The sequence below is a fragment of the Pongo abelii genome, chromosome 8 (genome assembly GCF_028885655.2).
Source record: "Pongo abelii isolate AG06213 chromosome 8, NHGRI_mPonAbe1-v2.0_pri, whole genome shotgun sequence".
NCBI classification, from domain to species: Eukaryota; Metazoa; Chordata; class Mammalia; order Primates; family Hominidae; genus Pongo; species Pongo abelii.
In genome coordinates, this window is record NC_071993.2 from 33,192,089 (window position 1) to 33,209,013 (window position 16,925).

Sequence of the window (16,925 nt, forward strand, 5' to 3'; positions counted from 1 at the left end):
CTGGGCATGTACCACCTTATCAGATTTTGGATTAGAGAAGACCCGTAATGGGATAGGAATGTCGGGTTGAAGAGTGAGAAAAGTCTGCCCCATTAGGGCTCAGTAATAGGCTAGCAGTCACTGGCATGTGCCACTCAGCAGGAGAAGAAAATCATTTCGTCCAAAGTTGTAGGAAATGACAAATAACTTGAAGTATTTTTGCCAAAAGCTTCCGTTAGAAAGTAGTTTCTTACAGGTATGTGTAATCCCATGAGTTTGAAAGATATGGCAAAATCTAGTTAGAAGTTGTTTTTATGATGCCTAGACCTCTTCCAAGGCATGTTAATATATGGGCTTCTATTTAAAATTAGTTGCATTGATATAGTGCTTTGAAGAATCACCAGGTATAGAATGTGATGTCACCACTACCTAACAAGGAAAATCGTTTGTGGTTGGGACTGGAGGCCTGACAAATTTTCCTTTAAAGCAGCAGTTTCCAGCCTTTTTAGCACCAGGGACCAGTTTCGTGGAAGACTCCACGGACCAGGATGGAGGGGGTGGTTTCAGGATGATTCAAGCACATTACCTTTATTGTACACTTTATTATTATTATTATTATTTCATTATAATATATAATGAAATAATTATACAACTCACCTTAATGTAGAGTCAGTGGGAGCCCTGAGCTTGTTTTCCTGCAACTAGATGGTCCCATCTGGGGGTGATGGGAGACAGTGACAGATCATCAGATATTAGGTTCTCGTAAGGAGCACGCAACCTAGATCCCTCACATGTGAAGTTAACAATAGGATTTGTGCTCCTATGAGAATCTAACGCGGCTGCTGATCTGACAGGAGGCGGAGCTCAGGTGGTAATGCAAGTGATGGGAGAGTGGCTGTAAATACAGAGGAAGCTTTGCTTGCTCACTCGCCACTCACCTCCTGTTGTGTTGCCCAGTTCCTAACAGGCCATGGACTGGTACCAGTTTGTGGTCCAGGGGTTGGGGATGCCTGCTTTAAGTGATATAGAATGTATCTTTTTGATGCTGTCCAGATGATGACTGCCTTCTCCAAATTTATCTGAATAACAGGGCCCTGGATCATTTAAAGTTGTCTTTAATCAGGTATGCCTAGACAACATGTAATGTTTCTTCGGTGTTGATCACAGTCATCAGTGTGATATAATATCTGGAGATTGCTAGCAATGCACATTTTACTGGGTTTTGTCCCACAATGAAAATGTATAACAGGAATTAAAACATTCTCAAGAAGGATTATTAAAGGTATATGTACTAATCTTGGCATATCTTGCCAAATCCTCAGCTACATATGTGTGTCAGTAGTGGCAGCAATTTATTCTATAGCTTGTGTAATGACAGAGACTGGAGTAAGTAGAGCTGTTTCTTTCCTTGTTTAAGTTTCAGTAGTCCACTATGGAGTGTCTAGTACTAGTTTTTTTTTTTTTTCCTTAACCAAACAGACTAGCATTGCATAGTGCATCCATTACATTTTGTTTGAAAAATACTTTATTTTTATGCTTCCTGTATGAAATATTATGGAATGATCTTGCCAGTTCAGACAGGTTTTCACCATGTGCTTGGCCAGCCATTATGAAGGTTATCAATAGATAATTATCCAACTAATATGGCTGTGTACCTGTTCTTGGTTTAATAATTCAGAATGTCCTTATCAATTATATAATCTGAGAAAGAAACAGCAAACAGTATTAATATAGAGTACAAAAATAGTAGCCTTGTGTGTTTGGGTTCCCCAAGACTACTCCCCTCACTAGGAGGGCTCACAGCACTCATCATATAGTCATTACGATGACCATGATTTATTACATAAAAAGGATGCAAAGCAAAATGAGCAAAGGGAAAATGTGCATGGTAAAAATCCAAAAGAAACATCCTACCTAATCTGAGATTATGGTGTCCCGTAATTCCATAGCTACCTGATCTCTATAGCCATTCTCACTGAGAACAAGCAATTTGTTCTTTCTTGAGTTTTTAAGACTATATAAGATATGGACACTGAGATATTGGCCATTTCAACTTAGTAGTTTGTCTGGAATAAGGCTTCCAATGGGGTTATTTCCCACTTCAGTGGTAGCCCAAACTCTCTGTTTTTCAAAAGCTATAACATACACGAGTCACATACCACTAGCTACACATAACAGGGTTTATTGAGAAAAACTTACAAGCAGAATAGTGAGCAGAGCACATTGCAATATTGCAGATATCAATGAAGGACCTTGAGAGTCTCTGCCAAGCTACCAAGTAGGGAAGGGAGATATTAACCGAGGCCATTCAGAAACATGTTTGTCATTCTCATTAACTGATAACTTTTTTTTTCTAGTATGAGAATAGTTTTTCTTTTATCCTATATAATTTCCCCACAGTTTGAGTTCCGTTTCTGATTATTTCAGTAATAGCATTGCTGGTGGAGCTAGATGTAGCTAGGCAACATTGCCAGCATAAGAATTATTTACACATTTACAAACTATTTCTAAGCAGTCCATCAACCTAATTTTCTTTAAGTTAATAATTTCAGGTGTTTTAACCTTTTATCTTTTCCAGGATCTTAGTCATCTTGGACTTTTACTGAACCTTTAAAATTTTTTGACTTTCTTTTCAGTTGAGGAGCCTAGAACTAGTCACTATGAATATTTTGATCAACGTTAATTGTATGTTTTAAAAACTATCAAAATATTTATAACTTTTGTCTTTTATAACACCTATATTGAAATTTTTCTATAAAATTGATTTTTAGAATCATGTTAGTTTGTACTGTATTACACACTTTGGGTCCTAGATATTTTTGTTTTTCTTGTATATAGGAATGAGTTCCACATCTTGTATTATTGCAGATAAGAATATCAATAATATTTTATTAGTATTTTATTGATAATTTGTCTCGTATTTGCATTGATAATTAAAAATTCAGTGTAACATCAATACCTGTGAGAGTTTTTTTCCCTAAGGGGAGAGGATATGGGTTGGGGGTTGTGTTGACATTTTAGAAAATGGAGTTAAGGAAAGTTTCAGAAAAAGAAAGTATTGGAAAGAAAAAAAATAAAGAAGGCAGTTTGAAAAAGAAGGTATTAGAAAGAAAAAAATAAAGAGGGCAGTTTGGGCAGTTATCATTCAATAACATTTTCCATTTTGCCTGATTTAAGAATTATGAAGTGTCCATGATTATACGCATAACAGATAGCGCCCTTGTACATCTATTTGCTTAGTAAGAAAAGGATGCAATGCTCAGATCTTCACAGTTAACAAATGCTTTTGCAAGCAGGGAGAGGTACACTCTTTATACTACTTCAGTGATGTTGTAGACTGTCATGTAGAGTGCTGTCAATATGCTTATATAAAAGCTGCTAAAATACATGCTCATAATTAGACTATTATATGGCAGTATTTAGACATGGGGTGATTATTAGAGAGTCTTAATCTAAAGCAGACAGTGAATGACACAAATTTACTAAGATTTATAAACTATATTTTGGTTGTTTTTGGCAATTCACCAAATAATTGGGAGGGTGAAAATAACTTGCTTTATTATTATTTTCTTTGTGGCTATAGGCTGCCTTCTGTAGTCATCATTGCTGTTGTCCTCCTCCTCCTTCAACTCCTCCTCTTCCTTCTCCTCATTCTCCTCTTTCTCTTCCTCCTCCTTCTCCTTCTCCTTCACCATCTAATCAGTAGGGCTTTGAAAGTATTTCCATATCTGTTTGACTGACACAAGCTTGAATACAGCATTGCTTGCACACCTTCCTAGTAGTTTTTATTCCTGACCCCCTCAGCGGAAGTATCGTGGCTGTTATGCTGTGGTTCCTTATGGTTGCAAGAGACAATAGAAGTGGGGAATGCCTGAACATGGGAATATGGTTATAAATGAACAGTATATTAGCATTTAAGGCATGGTTCTTTGTATTGCCACATATTTTCTCATTGTTATAAGAAAATTGCCTGTGTAGAATCAAGTGATTAATGATGTCCCCTAATAACCATTTCAGAATCTTTAAAAACATTTTGCTTTCTATTTTTAGCTATGCGATAATATTAGTGTTGGGGTGGTGGTTTGTGAATAACTGTAACAAATAGTCTCCAGATGAATGTTAGACTTTATTTTAGAACTAATCATCTTAAATTCAAATACCTAATAGAACTAATAAATCAGGTTTGAGAATGAGATGCTATCCTTAATTTAGGACAGGAAGCCAGCTATTCTCTTTACTTTTAATATGGCAATTTGCTTTATAATGCCACTACAAAAGTCTGTTTGCCATAAATTCTATGTTTTTTTAAACTGTCAGCACTATATATATATATACTTTTTTTTTTTCAGAGCTGTCCTCTCCACCCCACTCCCCTTTTTTATAACCCAAACTTTGCCGTTCAAAATTCATTCTAAACTAACAAACGTAGGATAGGTGGCAGCAGGTACATTGAAAAATTTTGCTTCTGTGAGACCAAACTTCAAATTATTTTAAACACTTTGCAACAAACCTTAGGCAAATTAGGTCAACTGGGGTAATAGCTGTTCAAAACAAAATGCATCAAATTCTGTTGCATTTCATAGGACTAGGAAAGCTTTGTTAAATTTTTATATAGTTTGATCACTTAAATTATCATCTAAACTAGAATGTTGGGACAACAAGCAAAAACTGGGATTGTGCATGCAAACTGTGTCACCTGGTTACCCTAGTTCTGGAATCCGGAAAGCTGATCCTTTGGCAACTGGTGGAGAATAAATATCCCTTATCTTAAAGAAAACTAACTCAGAGCTTGGGAAATTGACTTTGGAGAAAGATGGTGATCTTTTAATGTCAAAGTGACTGTGGAGATATTTTAATTTTCAATCTGAAGTGAAATTGTGGAAAAATAATTTTGGAATAAATGTGACTAAAGGTAAATCTCCAAATCATCCTATGTTCTACTTTGGCTGAGTAAATTTTTCTTGTTCTGTGGCTTATAACCTTGAATAATAATTATATTGGAGTATTTTAAATGATTTCCTTAGTATTATGTATCCCTTTAAATCACAGGACATATGTTACTATCTTCAACTTGTTACCTAGCATCAATTTCATATTGGAATTACCATAAGTTAATGAGTAATTATAATTACTTATTTAATATCCTTATGTATTATTAAAATGATTCTTCAGTTGCAAATAAAATGGTCTTCACATAATCTAATACCAGATGTTTTATAATTCTAAAGCTCAGAGAAGAAACGATCTAGCCCTGCTATTTCAGATCTTTCACAGATCCTTAAGTCTCAAGATGAATCAGCATTTTTAGAGAGTTCAAATGAAGTTTCAGTTGCTGAAAACCAATCCTATAAATCTCCATCAGAGACCCATGATAAATCACTTACAACAGTATCATCCAGCAAAGAAGTTCAAGATTCGCTGTCTGTTGGAACATTGGCTCACAAAAACGAAGCACTGATATCAGCATTCATTTTACCTCCTGTTCTTACAGAAAGTAAAAAGGTATGATATATATAGAAACTTGAAAGCTGTTTATTTCATATTGCTCCTTCAATAAATAAATGCTAACCCATTTAAATGGGTTAAAAATTCAATATTTTCTTATTTCAAGAGAATTAAAAGTTTGCCTTTTAACACAACCCCCTTTATATTTAGAATGCTGAAAGTAATATTTGGGAATATAAGTTAATATTCTTAACTTATAAAAATTGTTTAATATTGATTAAAAAGTTGTGGGTTACATTTTAGTTTTAATGGTAATATAAAAGATATGTCATTCATCTACAAAAAATATTTTTATACAATAAGATGATTGTAAAAGCAAACTAATTTTGAAATAATTTTATATAGGTCTCTAAACAAGACCTAGAAAATTTTTAGAATTGCTTTTGTTAAAAACCATTTAATTAGGAAATTCTCAGGGCAAAAATGCTGGGAAAAAGAGAAAAGATAAAAGGGCTGTACATATTTGACATGTATCCACAATATATTTTTATCATACATTTTATTAAAGTATTCCTATAATAATTTTGTAAGGCATTTGAGTTCTTCTAAAGATTAAAACAGACTAAAATATAAATCTAAACAAGAATCTTAATAATTATTAACACTATTTGCTTAGAACTATTTGCGAGGGAAAAATCACAATATTGCTTGGGCACCCTCCTTGCTATTCAGTGTTCCCAGTTGCCTCTCAGGTCCATTAATTGTTCTGACTTTTAATTTGATACATTCAGGAAATAATGAAAAATAAAATGTTTCTGCAATGACATTGAGATGAGAGCAAAAAGCTAGCTCTTTTTCTCAAAGCAGGTAATTAAATACCAGTCTTGATATATATATGTATATAATTTCTAATTACTTATTACAACTTTTGTTATTAAGGCTGATGTTTCAGAAGAACAATTACAAAAGATGACTGAAGAACAAACTTACCAAGCAGCAGAAAAATCTCAAGGTAAAAAGATTCTGTTTTGGAAGATGAAAATGTGATTGAATGATTATGTGTTCCCATGATATAATTATAAATAAATGAGGGGAAAACATTATTAAATATACAAACAACTTGTTAGGGAGTCACTGGATAGCATACAAATATAACGACAATTATATAAAAATTATCTTGGTGGGCCGGGCGCGGTGGCTCACGCCTGTAATCTCAGCACTTTGGGAGGTCAGGGCGGGTGGATCACGAGGTCGGGAGTTCGAGCCCAGCCTAAACAACATGATGAAACCCTGTCTCTATTAAAAATACAAAAATTAGCCGGGTGTGGTGGTGTGTGCTTGTAATCCCAGCTACTCAGGAGGCGGAGGCAGGAGAATCGCTTGAACCCGGGAGGTGGAGGTTGCAGTGAGCCGAGATCACGTCACTGCACTCTAGCCTGGGCGACAGAGTGACACTTCATCTCAAAAAAAAAAAAAAAAATTGGTGAGTTATCATTATATTACTTAGAGAGTCTATTTTAACTGAGATCTGTGTAAAGGGGAAACAATAGCTTTATCTCAAGCAAATAATAGTATGTGGCATTATGAATTCTTAATATGACACCCAAAATTAATCTGAGCATAGCAGGAAAAAAGATGATTTCTGTATATGTAATATTTTTGCTAGGTTATTTAGGTGTTTGATATACGGTTAAAAGCAAAGATAGTTTTTTTCTTCCTTTCCAACATATATAATGTTAGTATTCAATCAATATTTTATTGCATTGACCTAAACTTAAATTTTTTTTTTTTTTTTTTTTTGAGACAGAGTCTCGCTCTATCGCCCAGGCTGGAGTGCAGTGGCACAGTCTCGGCTCACTGCAAGCTCTGCCTCCCGGGTTCATGCCATTCTCCTGCCTCGGCCTCCCGAGTAGCTGGGACTACAGGCGCATGCCGCCACACCCAGCTAATTTTCTATATTTTTAGTAGAGACGGGGTTTCACCGTGTTAGACAGGATGGTCTTGATCTCCTGACCTTATGATCCGCCCGCCTTGGCCTCCCAAAGTGCTGAGATTACAGGCGTGAGCCACCGCGCCTGGCCAAATTTTTTTATTATTATTATATTTTAAGTTCTGGGATACATGTGCAGAACGTGCAGGTTTGTTACATAGATATACATGTGCCATGGTGGTTTGCTGCACCCATCAACCCGTCATCTACATTAGGTATTTCTCCTAATGCTACCACTCTCCTAGGCCCCCACCCCCTGACAGGCCCCAGTGTGTGATGTTCCGCTCCCTGTGTCCATGTGTTCTCATTGTTCAACTCCCACTTATGAGTGAGAATATGTGGTGTTTGGTTTTCTGTTCTTGTGTTAGTTTGCAGAGAATGATGGTTTCCACCTTCATCCACGTCCCTGCAAAGGACATGAACTCATCTTTTTTGTGGTTGCGTAGTATTCCACGGTGTATATGTGCCATATTTTCTTTATCCAGTCTATTGTTGATGGGCATTTGGGTTGGTTCCAAGCCTTTGTTATTGTGAACAGTGCCACAGTAAACATACATGTGCATGTGTCTTTATAGTAAAATGATTTAGAATGCTTTGGGTATATACCCAGTAATGGGATTGCTGGGTCAAATGGTATTTCTAGTTCTAGATCCTTGAGGAATCGCCACACTGTCTTCCACAATGGTTGAACTAGTTTACACTCCCACCAACAGTGTAAAAGCATTCCTATTTCTCCACATCCTTTCCGGCATCTGCCGCTTCCTGATTTTTTAATGATCACCATTCTAATTGATGTGAGATGATATCTCATTGTGGTTTTGATTTACATTTCTCTAATGACCAGTGATGATGAGCTTTTTTCATATGTTTGTTGGCCACATAAATGCCTTCTTTTGAAAAGTGTCTGTTCATATCCTTTGCCCACTTTTTGATGGGGTTGTTTGTTTTTTTCTTGTAAATTCGTTTAAGTTTCTTGTAGGTTCTGGATATCAGCCCTTTGTCAGATGGATAGATTGCAAAATTGTTCTCCCATTCTGTAGGTTGCCTGTTCACTCTGATGATAGTTTCTTTTGCTATGCAGAAACTCTTTAGTTTAATTAGATCTTATTTGTCAATTTTGGCTTTTGTTGCCATTGCTTTTGGTGTTTTAGTCATAAAGACTTTGGCCATGCCTATGTCCTGAGTGATATTGCCTAGGTTTTCTTCTGGGGATTTTATGGTTTTAGGTCTTATGTTTAAGTCTTTAATCCATCTCGAGTTAATTTTTGTATAAGGTGTAAGGAAGGGATCCAGTTTCAGTTTTCTGCATATGGCTAGCCACTTTTCCCAACACCATTTATTAAATAGGGAATCCTTTCCCTATTGCTTGTTTTTGTCAGGTTTGTCAAAGTTCAGATGGTTGTAGATGTGTAGTTTTATTTCTGAGGCCTCTGTTCTGTTCCATTGGTCTATGTATCTGTTTTGGTACCAGTACCATGCTGTTTTGGCTACTGTAGCCTTGTAGTATAGTTTGAAGTCAGGTAGTGTGATGCCTCCAGCTTCATTGTTTTTGCTTAGGATTGGCATTGACCTAAACTTTTGAGACAAAATTAAATGGCTGTGGTGGAGGATACAGGAGCAACACTCTTCTGTTGTGTTTTGAAATGGGAATGCCTCTGTTTGACCTGTGATGATCCATTGTCTGAGCTAAATATTCATTATTATCCAAAGACGTTTTCTTTTATCCCAGCAGTCAAGTTGAAATGAATTAATCTAGTTAAAATTTTCAAAATATGAAGTATACGTAACATAAAAGATATCATTTTAACCATCTTTAAGTATACAATTCAGTGGCATTAATTACGTTCACAGTGTTGTGCAACCATCACTAACATCTATTTCTACAACTTTTCATCACTACCAAAGGAAACTCATTAAGCAATAACTCTCATTCCCTGCATTTTCCTCCATTTTGGGTTGCTGTAACAGAATACCACAGACTGGCTCATATAAAGAAAAGTTTAGTTTTTACAGTTCTGAAGGCTGAGGAGTCCAAGGTCAAGGGACCTGCCTCTGGCTACAGCCTTCTTGCTACATCATCCCATGGCAGAAGGTGGAAGGGTGAGAGAGCATGAGAGAGCAAAAGAGAGAGGAAGGGGGACAAACTCGGGAGCCTACTTTGTGATAACTAACCCCCTCCTACAATAATGGCATTAATCTATTCATGAGGATGAAGCCCTCATGACCTAATTATGTCTTAAAGAGCCTAACTCTCAACATTGTTGCACCAGGGATTAAGTTTCTAGTATATGAATTTTAGAAGGCACGTTTAAATCAAAGCACACACTGATTTGTATTCTGTAACTGCTGAATTTATATGTTAACTCTAATGTTTTTGTGTGGAACCTTTGAAATTATATATATATATATATGAATCATCTGTGAATAAAGATAGTTTTACTTCTTCCTTTCCAATTTGTATGCTCTTTGTTTCTTTTTATTTTCTAATTTCTCTGGCTGGATCTTTTAGTACAATGTTGAATAACAGTGATGAAAGCAGACATCCTCATTTTTTCCTTAAGAGCAAAATTTTCAGTCTTTCACAATTGGATATTGTTATGGTTTGAATGTATATCCTAAAAGTTCATGTGCTGGAAACTTGGTACCCATTGTAGCAGTGTTGGCAGGTGGGACCTTTGGGAGTTGATTGGGTCATGGAGGCCTTGCCACATGAATAAATTAATCTATTCATAGATTAACGGGTTATCAAGAGAATGGTTCTTCTATAAAAGCCAGTTTGTCTGTCTCTTGTGAGCTTCTTCACCATGTGATGCCCAGAACGGCCTCAGCACTCTGCAGAGAGAGTTCCTACCAGCAAGGAGGCACTCCTCCGATGTGGCTCCTCAACTTTGAAATCCCCAGCCTTCAGAACTGTAAGAAATAAATTTCTTTTCTTTACAAATTACCCAGTCTCAGGTATTCAGTTATAGCAATAGAAAATGGACTAAGGCAGGTATATTAGGTATGGGTTTTTATAAATGTACTTTATCATGTTGTGGAAGTTTTCTTCTATTCATAGTTTTGTGAGAGTGTTTTTTAAACCATGAAATGGCAACAGATTTTGTCACATGCATTTTTTTGCATCAACTGAGATGAGATGATCATGTGGCTTTTTCCATTGTTCTATTAATGTGGTGTATTATACTGAGCAATTTTCCTAGTTTGAACCACACTTTCATTCCTGGGATAAATCCTACTTGGTCTTGGTGTATGATTCTTTTAATATGCCATTAGTCCATTTTTCTAGTATTTTTTGAGAAGTTTTCCATTTGTATCATGAGGATATTGCTCTGTATGTTTTTAAAAATATCTTTTTCTGGTTCTGGTATCATGGTAATGTTGGTCTTATTTTGTAAGTTTTCCCTATTCTTTTATTTTTTGGAAGAGTGTGAGGAGGATTGGTGTTAAATCTTCTTTAAATGTTTTATAGAATTCATCAGTGAGGCTGTCTGGTCCTAGACATTTCTTTGTTGAAAGATTTATGATTACCGGTTCAATTTTCTTACTAGTTATAGGTCTGTTCAGATTTTCTTTTTTAAATTTTTAGATTATAATTTTTTTCTGGGTACGTAGTTGGTGTATATATTTATGGGGAATATCAGGTATTTTGATACTGGCATATAATGTGTAATAATCACAGTAGGGTGAATGGGTATCCATCAACTCAAGCATCTATCCTTTGTGTTACAAATAATCCAATTATACTTTCTTAGTTATTTTAAAATGTATAATTAAATTATTATTGACTATAGTCACCCTATTGTGCTATCAAATACTAGATCTTATTCATTCTTTCTGTTTTTGTGTACTCATCCTCATTTCCCCCACTATGCTTACCAGCCTCTGGTTAACCATCCTTCTACTCTCAATGTCCATCCATGAGTTCAATTGTTTTAACTTTTAGCTCCCACAAATAAGTGAAAACATGTAGTTTGTCTTTCTGTGCCTGGCTTATTTCACTTAACATAATGTCCTCCAGTTCCATCTATGTTGTTGCACATAAACAGGATCTCATTCTTTTTATGGCTGAATAGTCCTCCATTGCGTATATGTACCAAATTTTCTTTATTCGTTCATCTGTTGCTGGACACTTAGGCTGCTTCCAAATCTTGGCTATTTCGTTATTTTGAATGTTCTAAGACTTGTTTTGTGGCCTAACAAATGGTCTATGCTTGAGAATAATCCATGTGCTGAGGAGAAAAATGTGTATTCTGGCCACTGAAAGAAATGTTCTGTAAATATCTATTTGGTTTATAGTGTAGATTAAGTATGAGGTTTCTTTGTTGATTTTCTGTCTGGAGGATCTGTCTAATGCTGAAAGTGGGGTGTTGAAGTCTCCAACTGTTATTGTATTTGGGTCTATGTCTTTCTTTAGCTTTAATAATATTTGCTTTAAACTGTGGTGCTCCAGTTTTGGGTGCATATATATTTACAATTGTTATATTATCTTGCTAAGTTTACCCCTTTATCATTACATAATGCTCCTCTTTGTCTCTTCTTATAGTTTTTATCTTGAAATGTATTGTGTCTGTTATAAGTGTTGCTACTCCTGCTGATTTTTTTGGTTTCCATTTGCATGGAATATGCTTTTTTTTGTCCCTATGCTTTCAGTCTATGCATATCCTTACAGGTGAAGTGTGTTTATTATACTCAACCACTCATTGGATATTGATTTTTTGCAAATCTATTCAGCTACTCTGTATCTTTTGATTGGACAGTTTAGTCTATTTACATTCAGTGTTGTTATTGATTCTAAGTACTTACTCTTGCCATTTTGTTATTGCTTTTCCGGTTGTTTTGCGGTCTTCTCTTCCTTCTTTCTTCCCTTTTTGTCTTCCTTTTAGTGAAGGTGATTTTCTCTGGTAGCATGTAGTAATTACTTGCTTTTTATTTTTTGTGTGTCCATTGTATGTATTTTTAGGTTTGAGGTTACCATGAGGCTTGCAAATCATATAACCCATTATTTTAAACTGATGATAACTTAACACTGATTGCACAAACAAATAACAACAGCAAAAACAAGCAAAAAGGAAACTAGCAAAAACTCTACACTTTAACTTCATCCCCCTGCTTTTTAACTTTTTGATTTTTCTCTTTATGTCTTATTGTTAACTATGTCTTGGAAAGTTGTTGTAGTTCTATTTATTTTTAATTGGTTCATTATTTAGTCTTTCTACTTAAGAGTATTTTACACATCACAATTATAGTGTTATACTATTCTGTGTTTTTCTATCTGCTACTACCTGTAAGTTTTATACCTTCAAATGATTTCTTATTCTTCATGAATGTCCTTTTCTTTCAGATTGAAGAACTCTCTGTAGCATTTCTTATAGGACAGGTCTGGTGTTGATAAAATCCCTCAGCTTTTGTTTGTCTGGAAAGGTCTTTATTTTTCCTTTATGCTTAAAGCATATTTTGCCAGATATAATATTCTAGGGTAAAAGTCTTTTTCCTTCAGCTCTTTAAATATGTTGTACTACTCTCTCCAGGCCTGTAAGATTTTCACTGAAAAGTCTGCTGCCAGATGTATTGGAGTTCCATTGTATGTTATTTGTTTTTTTTCCTCTTGCTGCTTTTAGGATTCTTTCTTTATCCTTGACCTGTGGGAGTTTGATTATTAAATGCCTTGAGGTAGTTTTCTTTGGGTTAAATCTGCTTCTATAACATTCTTGTTCTTGAATATTGATCTCTTTCTCTAGGTTTGGGAAGTTCTCTGTTATTATCTCTTTGAATAAACTTTTTACCCCTATCTCCCTCTTTCTACCTCCTCTTTGAGGCCAATAACTCTTAAATTTGCCATTTTGATGCCAATAATCCTTAAATTTGCCCTTTTTGGCCTTTGCAGCTAATAACACTTAAATTTTCCCTAATTTATAGATCTTGTAGGCATGCTTCATTGTTTTTTATTCTTTTTTCTCCTCTGACTGTGTATTTTCAAATAGCCCCTCTTGAAACTCTCTAATTTTTTCTTCTGCCTGATCAGTTCGCTATTAAGGACTCTGATGCATTATTCAGCATGTTCATTGCATTTTTCAATTCTAGAATTAGGGAAAATTTAATTCTAGAATTAGGAAAAATTAAGTGTTATTAGCTGCAAAGGCCAAAAAGGGCAAATTTAAGGATTATTGGCATCAAAATGGCAAATTTAAGAGTTTTTGTTGTTTGCCTTTTGCTTGTTTTTTTGTTTGTGCAATCAGTGTTATCATCAGTTTAAAATAATGGGTTGTATGATTTGCAAGCCTCATGGTAACCTCAAATCTAAAAATATATTAATGGATACACAAAAATAAAAGCGAGTAATTACTACATGCCACCAGAGAATATCTTCACTAAAAGGCAGAGGAGTCTCACCAGCACCACCACAGGCCCATGGGGAGCACTGCCAGGGTGTTACCTGTGTTTATTTAAGGACCAAGGGCTCTTCAGTTAGCTTTTGGTGAATGCTGCCAGGCCGGGCATTCACCCTTCAGGGCAGCAGGCTCCCATCTGTCCCAGGGCAGGTCCAGAAATGCCATCTAAGAGCAAAGGTCTGGAATTGGAGACCTCAAGAAAGCACTTGGTGCTCTTTCTCACTGTGAGAGACATGGTACCTAAGTGTTTTTTGGTTCTTATGAAGGTCCTTTTTTTGTGTAGATAGTTGTTAAATTTGGTGTTCATGTGGAGAGGACTATTTGTGGAAGCTTCTATTTAGCCATCTTGCTCCACTTCCTCTATAGTTCAGATTTTCTATTTCTTCATGATTCAGTCTTGGTAGGTTGGTGTTTCTATGAATTTATTAATATCACCTCGGTAATCCAATTTTTGTTTTACAGTTGTGCATTGTATTTTCTTATAATCCTTTTTAGTTTATAAAATTATAATGTTTCTTTTTCATTTCTGATTTTAGTTTAGTCTTCTCTCTCTTTTATTCAATCTAGCTAAATGTCTCAATTTTGTCAGCCTTTTCAAAGAACCAATTCTTGATTTCATGGATTTTACCTATTGTTTTTCTATTTACTTCATTTATCTCTGATCTTACCTTTATTAATTTTTCTGCTAGCTTTGGGTTTAGGTTGTCCTTCTTTTTCTAGTTTTTTTAAGGCATAAAGTTAGGTTGTTTATTTGAGATTTTCTTTTTAATGTGTGTCTACAGCTCTAAATTTCATTTTTTGTACGACTTTCGCTGCATCTTATAAGTTTTAGGTAAATTTTTATTTTTGTTTTCATTTGTCTCAAGATATATATTTTTTTATTTTACTTTAAGTTCTAGGGTACCTGTGCACAACGTGCCGGTTTGTTACATATGTATACATGTGCCATATTGGTGTGCTGCACCCGTTAACTCGTCATTTACATTAGGTATATCTCCTAATGCTATCCCTCCCCGCTCCCCACACCCCCCAGCAGGCCCCAGTGTGTGATGTTCCCCACCCTGTGTCCATGTGTTCTCATTGTTCAATTCCCACCTATGAATGAGAACATGTGGTGTTTGGTTTTCTGTCCTTGAATAGTTTGCTCAGAATGATGGTTTCCAGCTTCATCCATGTCCCTATAAAGGACATGAACTCATCATTTTTTATGGCTGCATAGTATTCCATGGTGTATATGTGCCACATTTTCTTAATCCAGTCTGTCATTGATGGACACTTGGGTTGGTTCCAAGTCTTTGCTATTGTGAATAGTGCCACAGTAAACATACGTGTGCATGTGTCCTTATAGCAGCATGATTTATAATCTTTTGGGTATATGCCCAGTAATGGGATGGCTGGATCAAATGGTATTTCTAGTTCTAGATCCTTGAGGAATCGTCACACTGTCTTTCACAATGGTTGAACTAGTTTACAGTCCCACCAACAGTGTAAAAGCATTCCTATTTCTCCACATCCTCTCCAGCACCTGTTATTTTCTGACTTTTTAATGATCGCCATTCTAACTGGTGTGAGATGGTATCTCATTGTGGTTTTGATTTGCATTTCTCTGATGGCAAGTGATGATGAGCATTTTTTCATGTGTCTGTTGGTTGCATAAATGTCTTCTTTTGAGAAGTGTCTGTTCATATCCTTTGCCCACTTTTTGATGGGGTTGTTTGATTTTTTCTTGTAAATTTGTTTACATTCTTTGTACATTCTGGATATTAGCCCTTTGTCAGATGGGTAGATTATAAAAATTTTCTCCCATTCTGTAGGTTGCCTGTTCACTCTGATGATAGTTTCTTTTGCTGTGGAGAAGCTCTTTAGTTTAATTAGATCCCATTTGTCAATTTTGGCTTTTGTTGCCATTGCTTTTGGTGTTTTAGACATGAAGTCCTTGCCCCTGCCTATGTCCTGAATGGTATTGCCTAGATTTTCTTCTAGGGATTTTATGGTTTTAGGTCTAACATGTAAGTCTTAATCCATCTTGAATTGATTTTTGTATAAGGTGTAAGGAAGGGATCCAGTTTCAGCTTTCTACATATGGCTAGCCAGTTTTCCCAGTACCATTTATTAAATAGGGAATCCTTTCCCCATTGCTTGTTTTTCTCAGGTTTGTCAAAGGTCAGATGGTTGTAGATGTGTGGTATTATTTCCGAGGGCTCTATTCTATTCCACTGGTCTGTATCTCTGTTTTGGTACCAATACCATGCTGTTTTGGTTACTGTAGCCTTGTAGTATAGTTTGAAGTCAGGTAGCGTGATGCCTCCAGCTTTGTTCTTTTGACTTAGGATTGTCTTGGCAATGTGGGCTCTTTTTTGGTTTCATATGAAATTTAAAGTAGTTTTTTCCAATTCTGTGAAGAAAGTCATTGGTAGCTTGATGGGGATGGCATTGAATCTATAAATTACCTTGGGCAGTATGGCCATTTTCACAATATTGATTCTTCCTATCCATGAGCATGGAATGTTCTTCCATTTATTTGTGTCCTCTTTTATTTCATTGAGCAGTGGTTTGTAGTTCTCTTTGAAGAGGTCCTTCACATGCCCTGTAAGTTGTATTCCTAGGTATTTTATTCTCTTTGAAGCAATTGTGAATGGGAGTTCACTGATGATTTGGCTTCCTGTTTGTCTGTTATTGGTATATAGGAATGCTTGTGATTTTTGCACATTGATTTTGTATCCTGAGACTTTGCTGAAGTTGCTCATCAGCTTAAGGAGATTTTGGGCTGAGACAATGGGGTTTTCTAAATATACAATCATGTCATCTGCAAACAGGGACAATTTGACTTCCTCATTGCTTAATTGAATACCCTTTATTTCTTTCTCTTGCCTGATTGCCCTGGCCAGAACTTCCAAAACTAAGTTGAATAGGAGTGGTGAGAGAGGGCATCCCTGTTTTGTGCCAGTTTTCAAAGGGAACACTTCCAGTTTTGACCATTCAGTATGATATTGGCTGTGGGTTTGTCATAGATAGTTCTTATTATTTTGAGATGTGTCCCATCAATACCTAGTTTATTGAGAGTTTTTAGCATGAAGGGCTGTTGAATTTTGTCAAAGGACTTTTCTGCATCTATTGAGATA

At 35.8% G+C, this 16,925-nt stretch overlaps 1 protein-coding gene across 49 annotated transcripts in view; it reads left to right on the plus strand.

Annotated features, from left to right (window-relative positions):
* The window catches only part of CCDC7 (coiled-coil domain containing 7), a 425,173-nt gene that overhangs the window by 121,588 nt on the left and 286,660 nt on the right, over window positions 1-16,925 (plus strand). For all 49 annotated transcript variants that reach the window (XM_054522140.1, XM_054522141.1, XM_054522147.1 and 46 more), the window contains 2 exons: window positions 5,208-5,481; window positions 6,364-6,436. In XM_054522140.1, coding sequence (XP_054378115.1) covers window positions 5,208-5,481; window positions 6,364-6,436 — 347 coding nt within the window. The remainder of the gene's footprint in view (window positions 1-5,207; window positions 5,482-6,363; window positions 6,437-16,925) is intronic.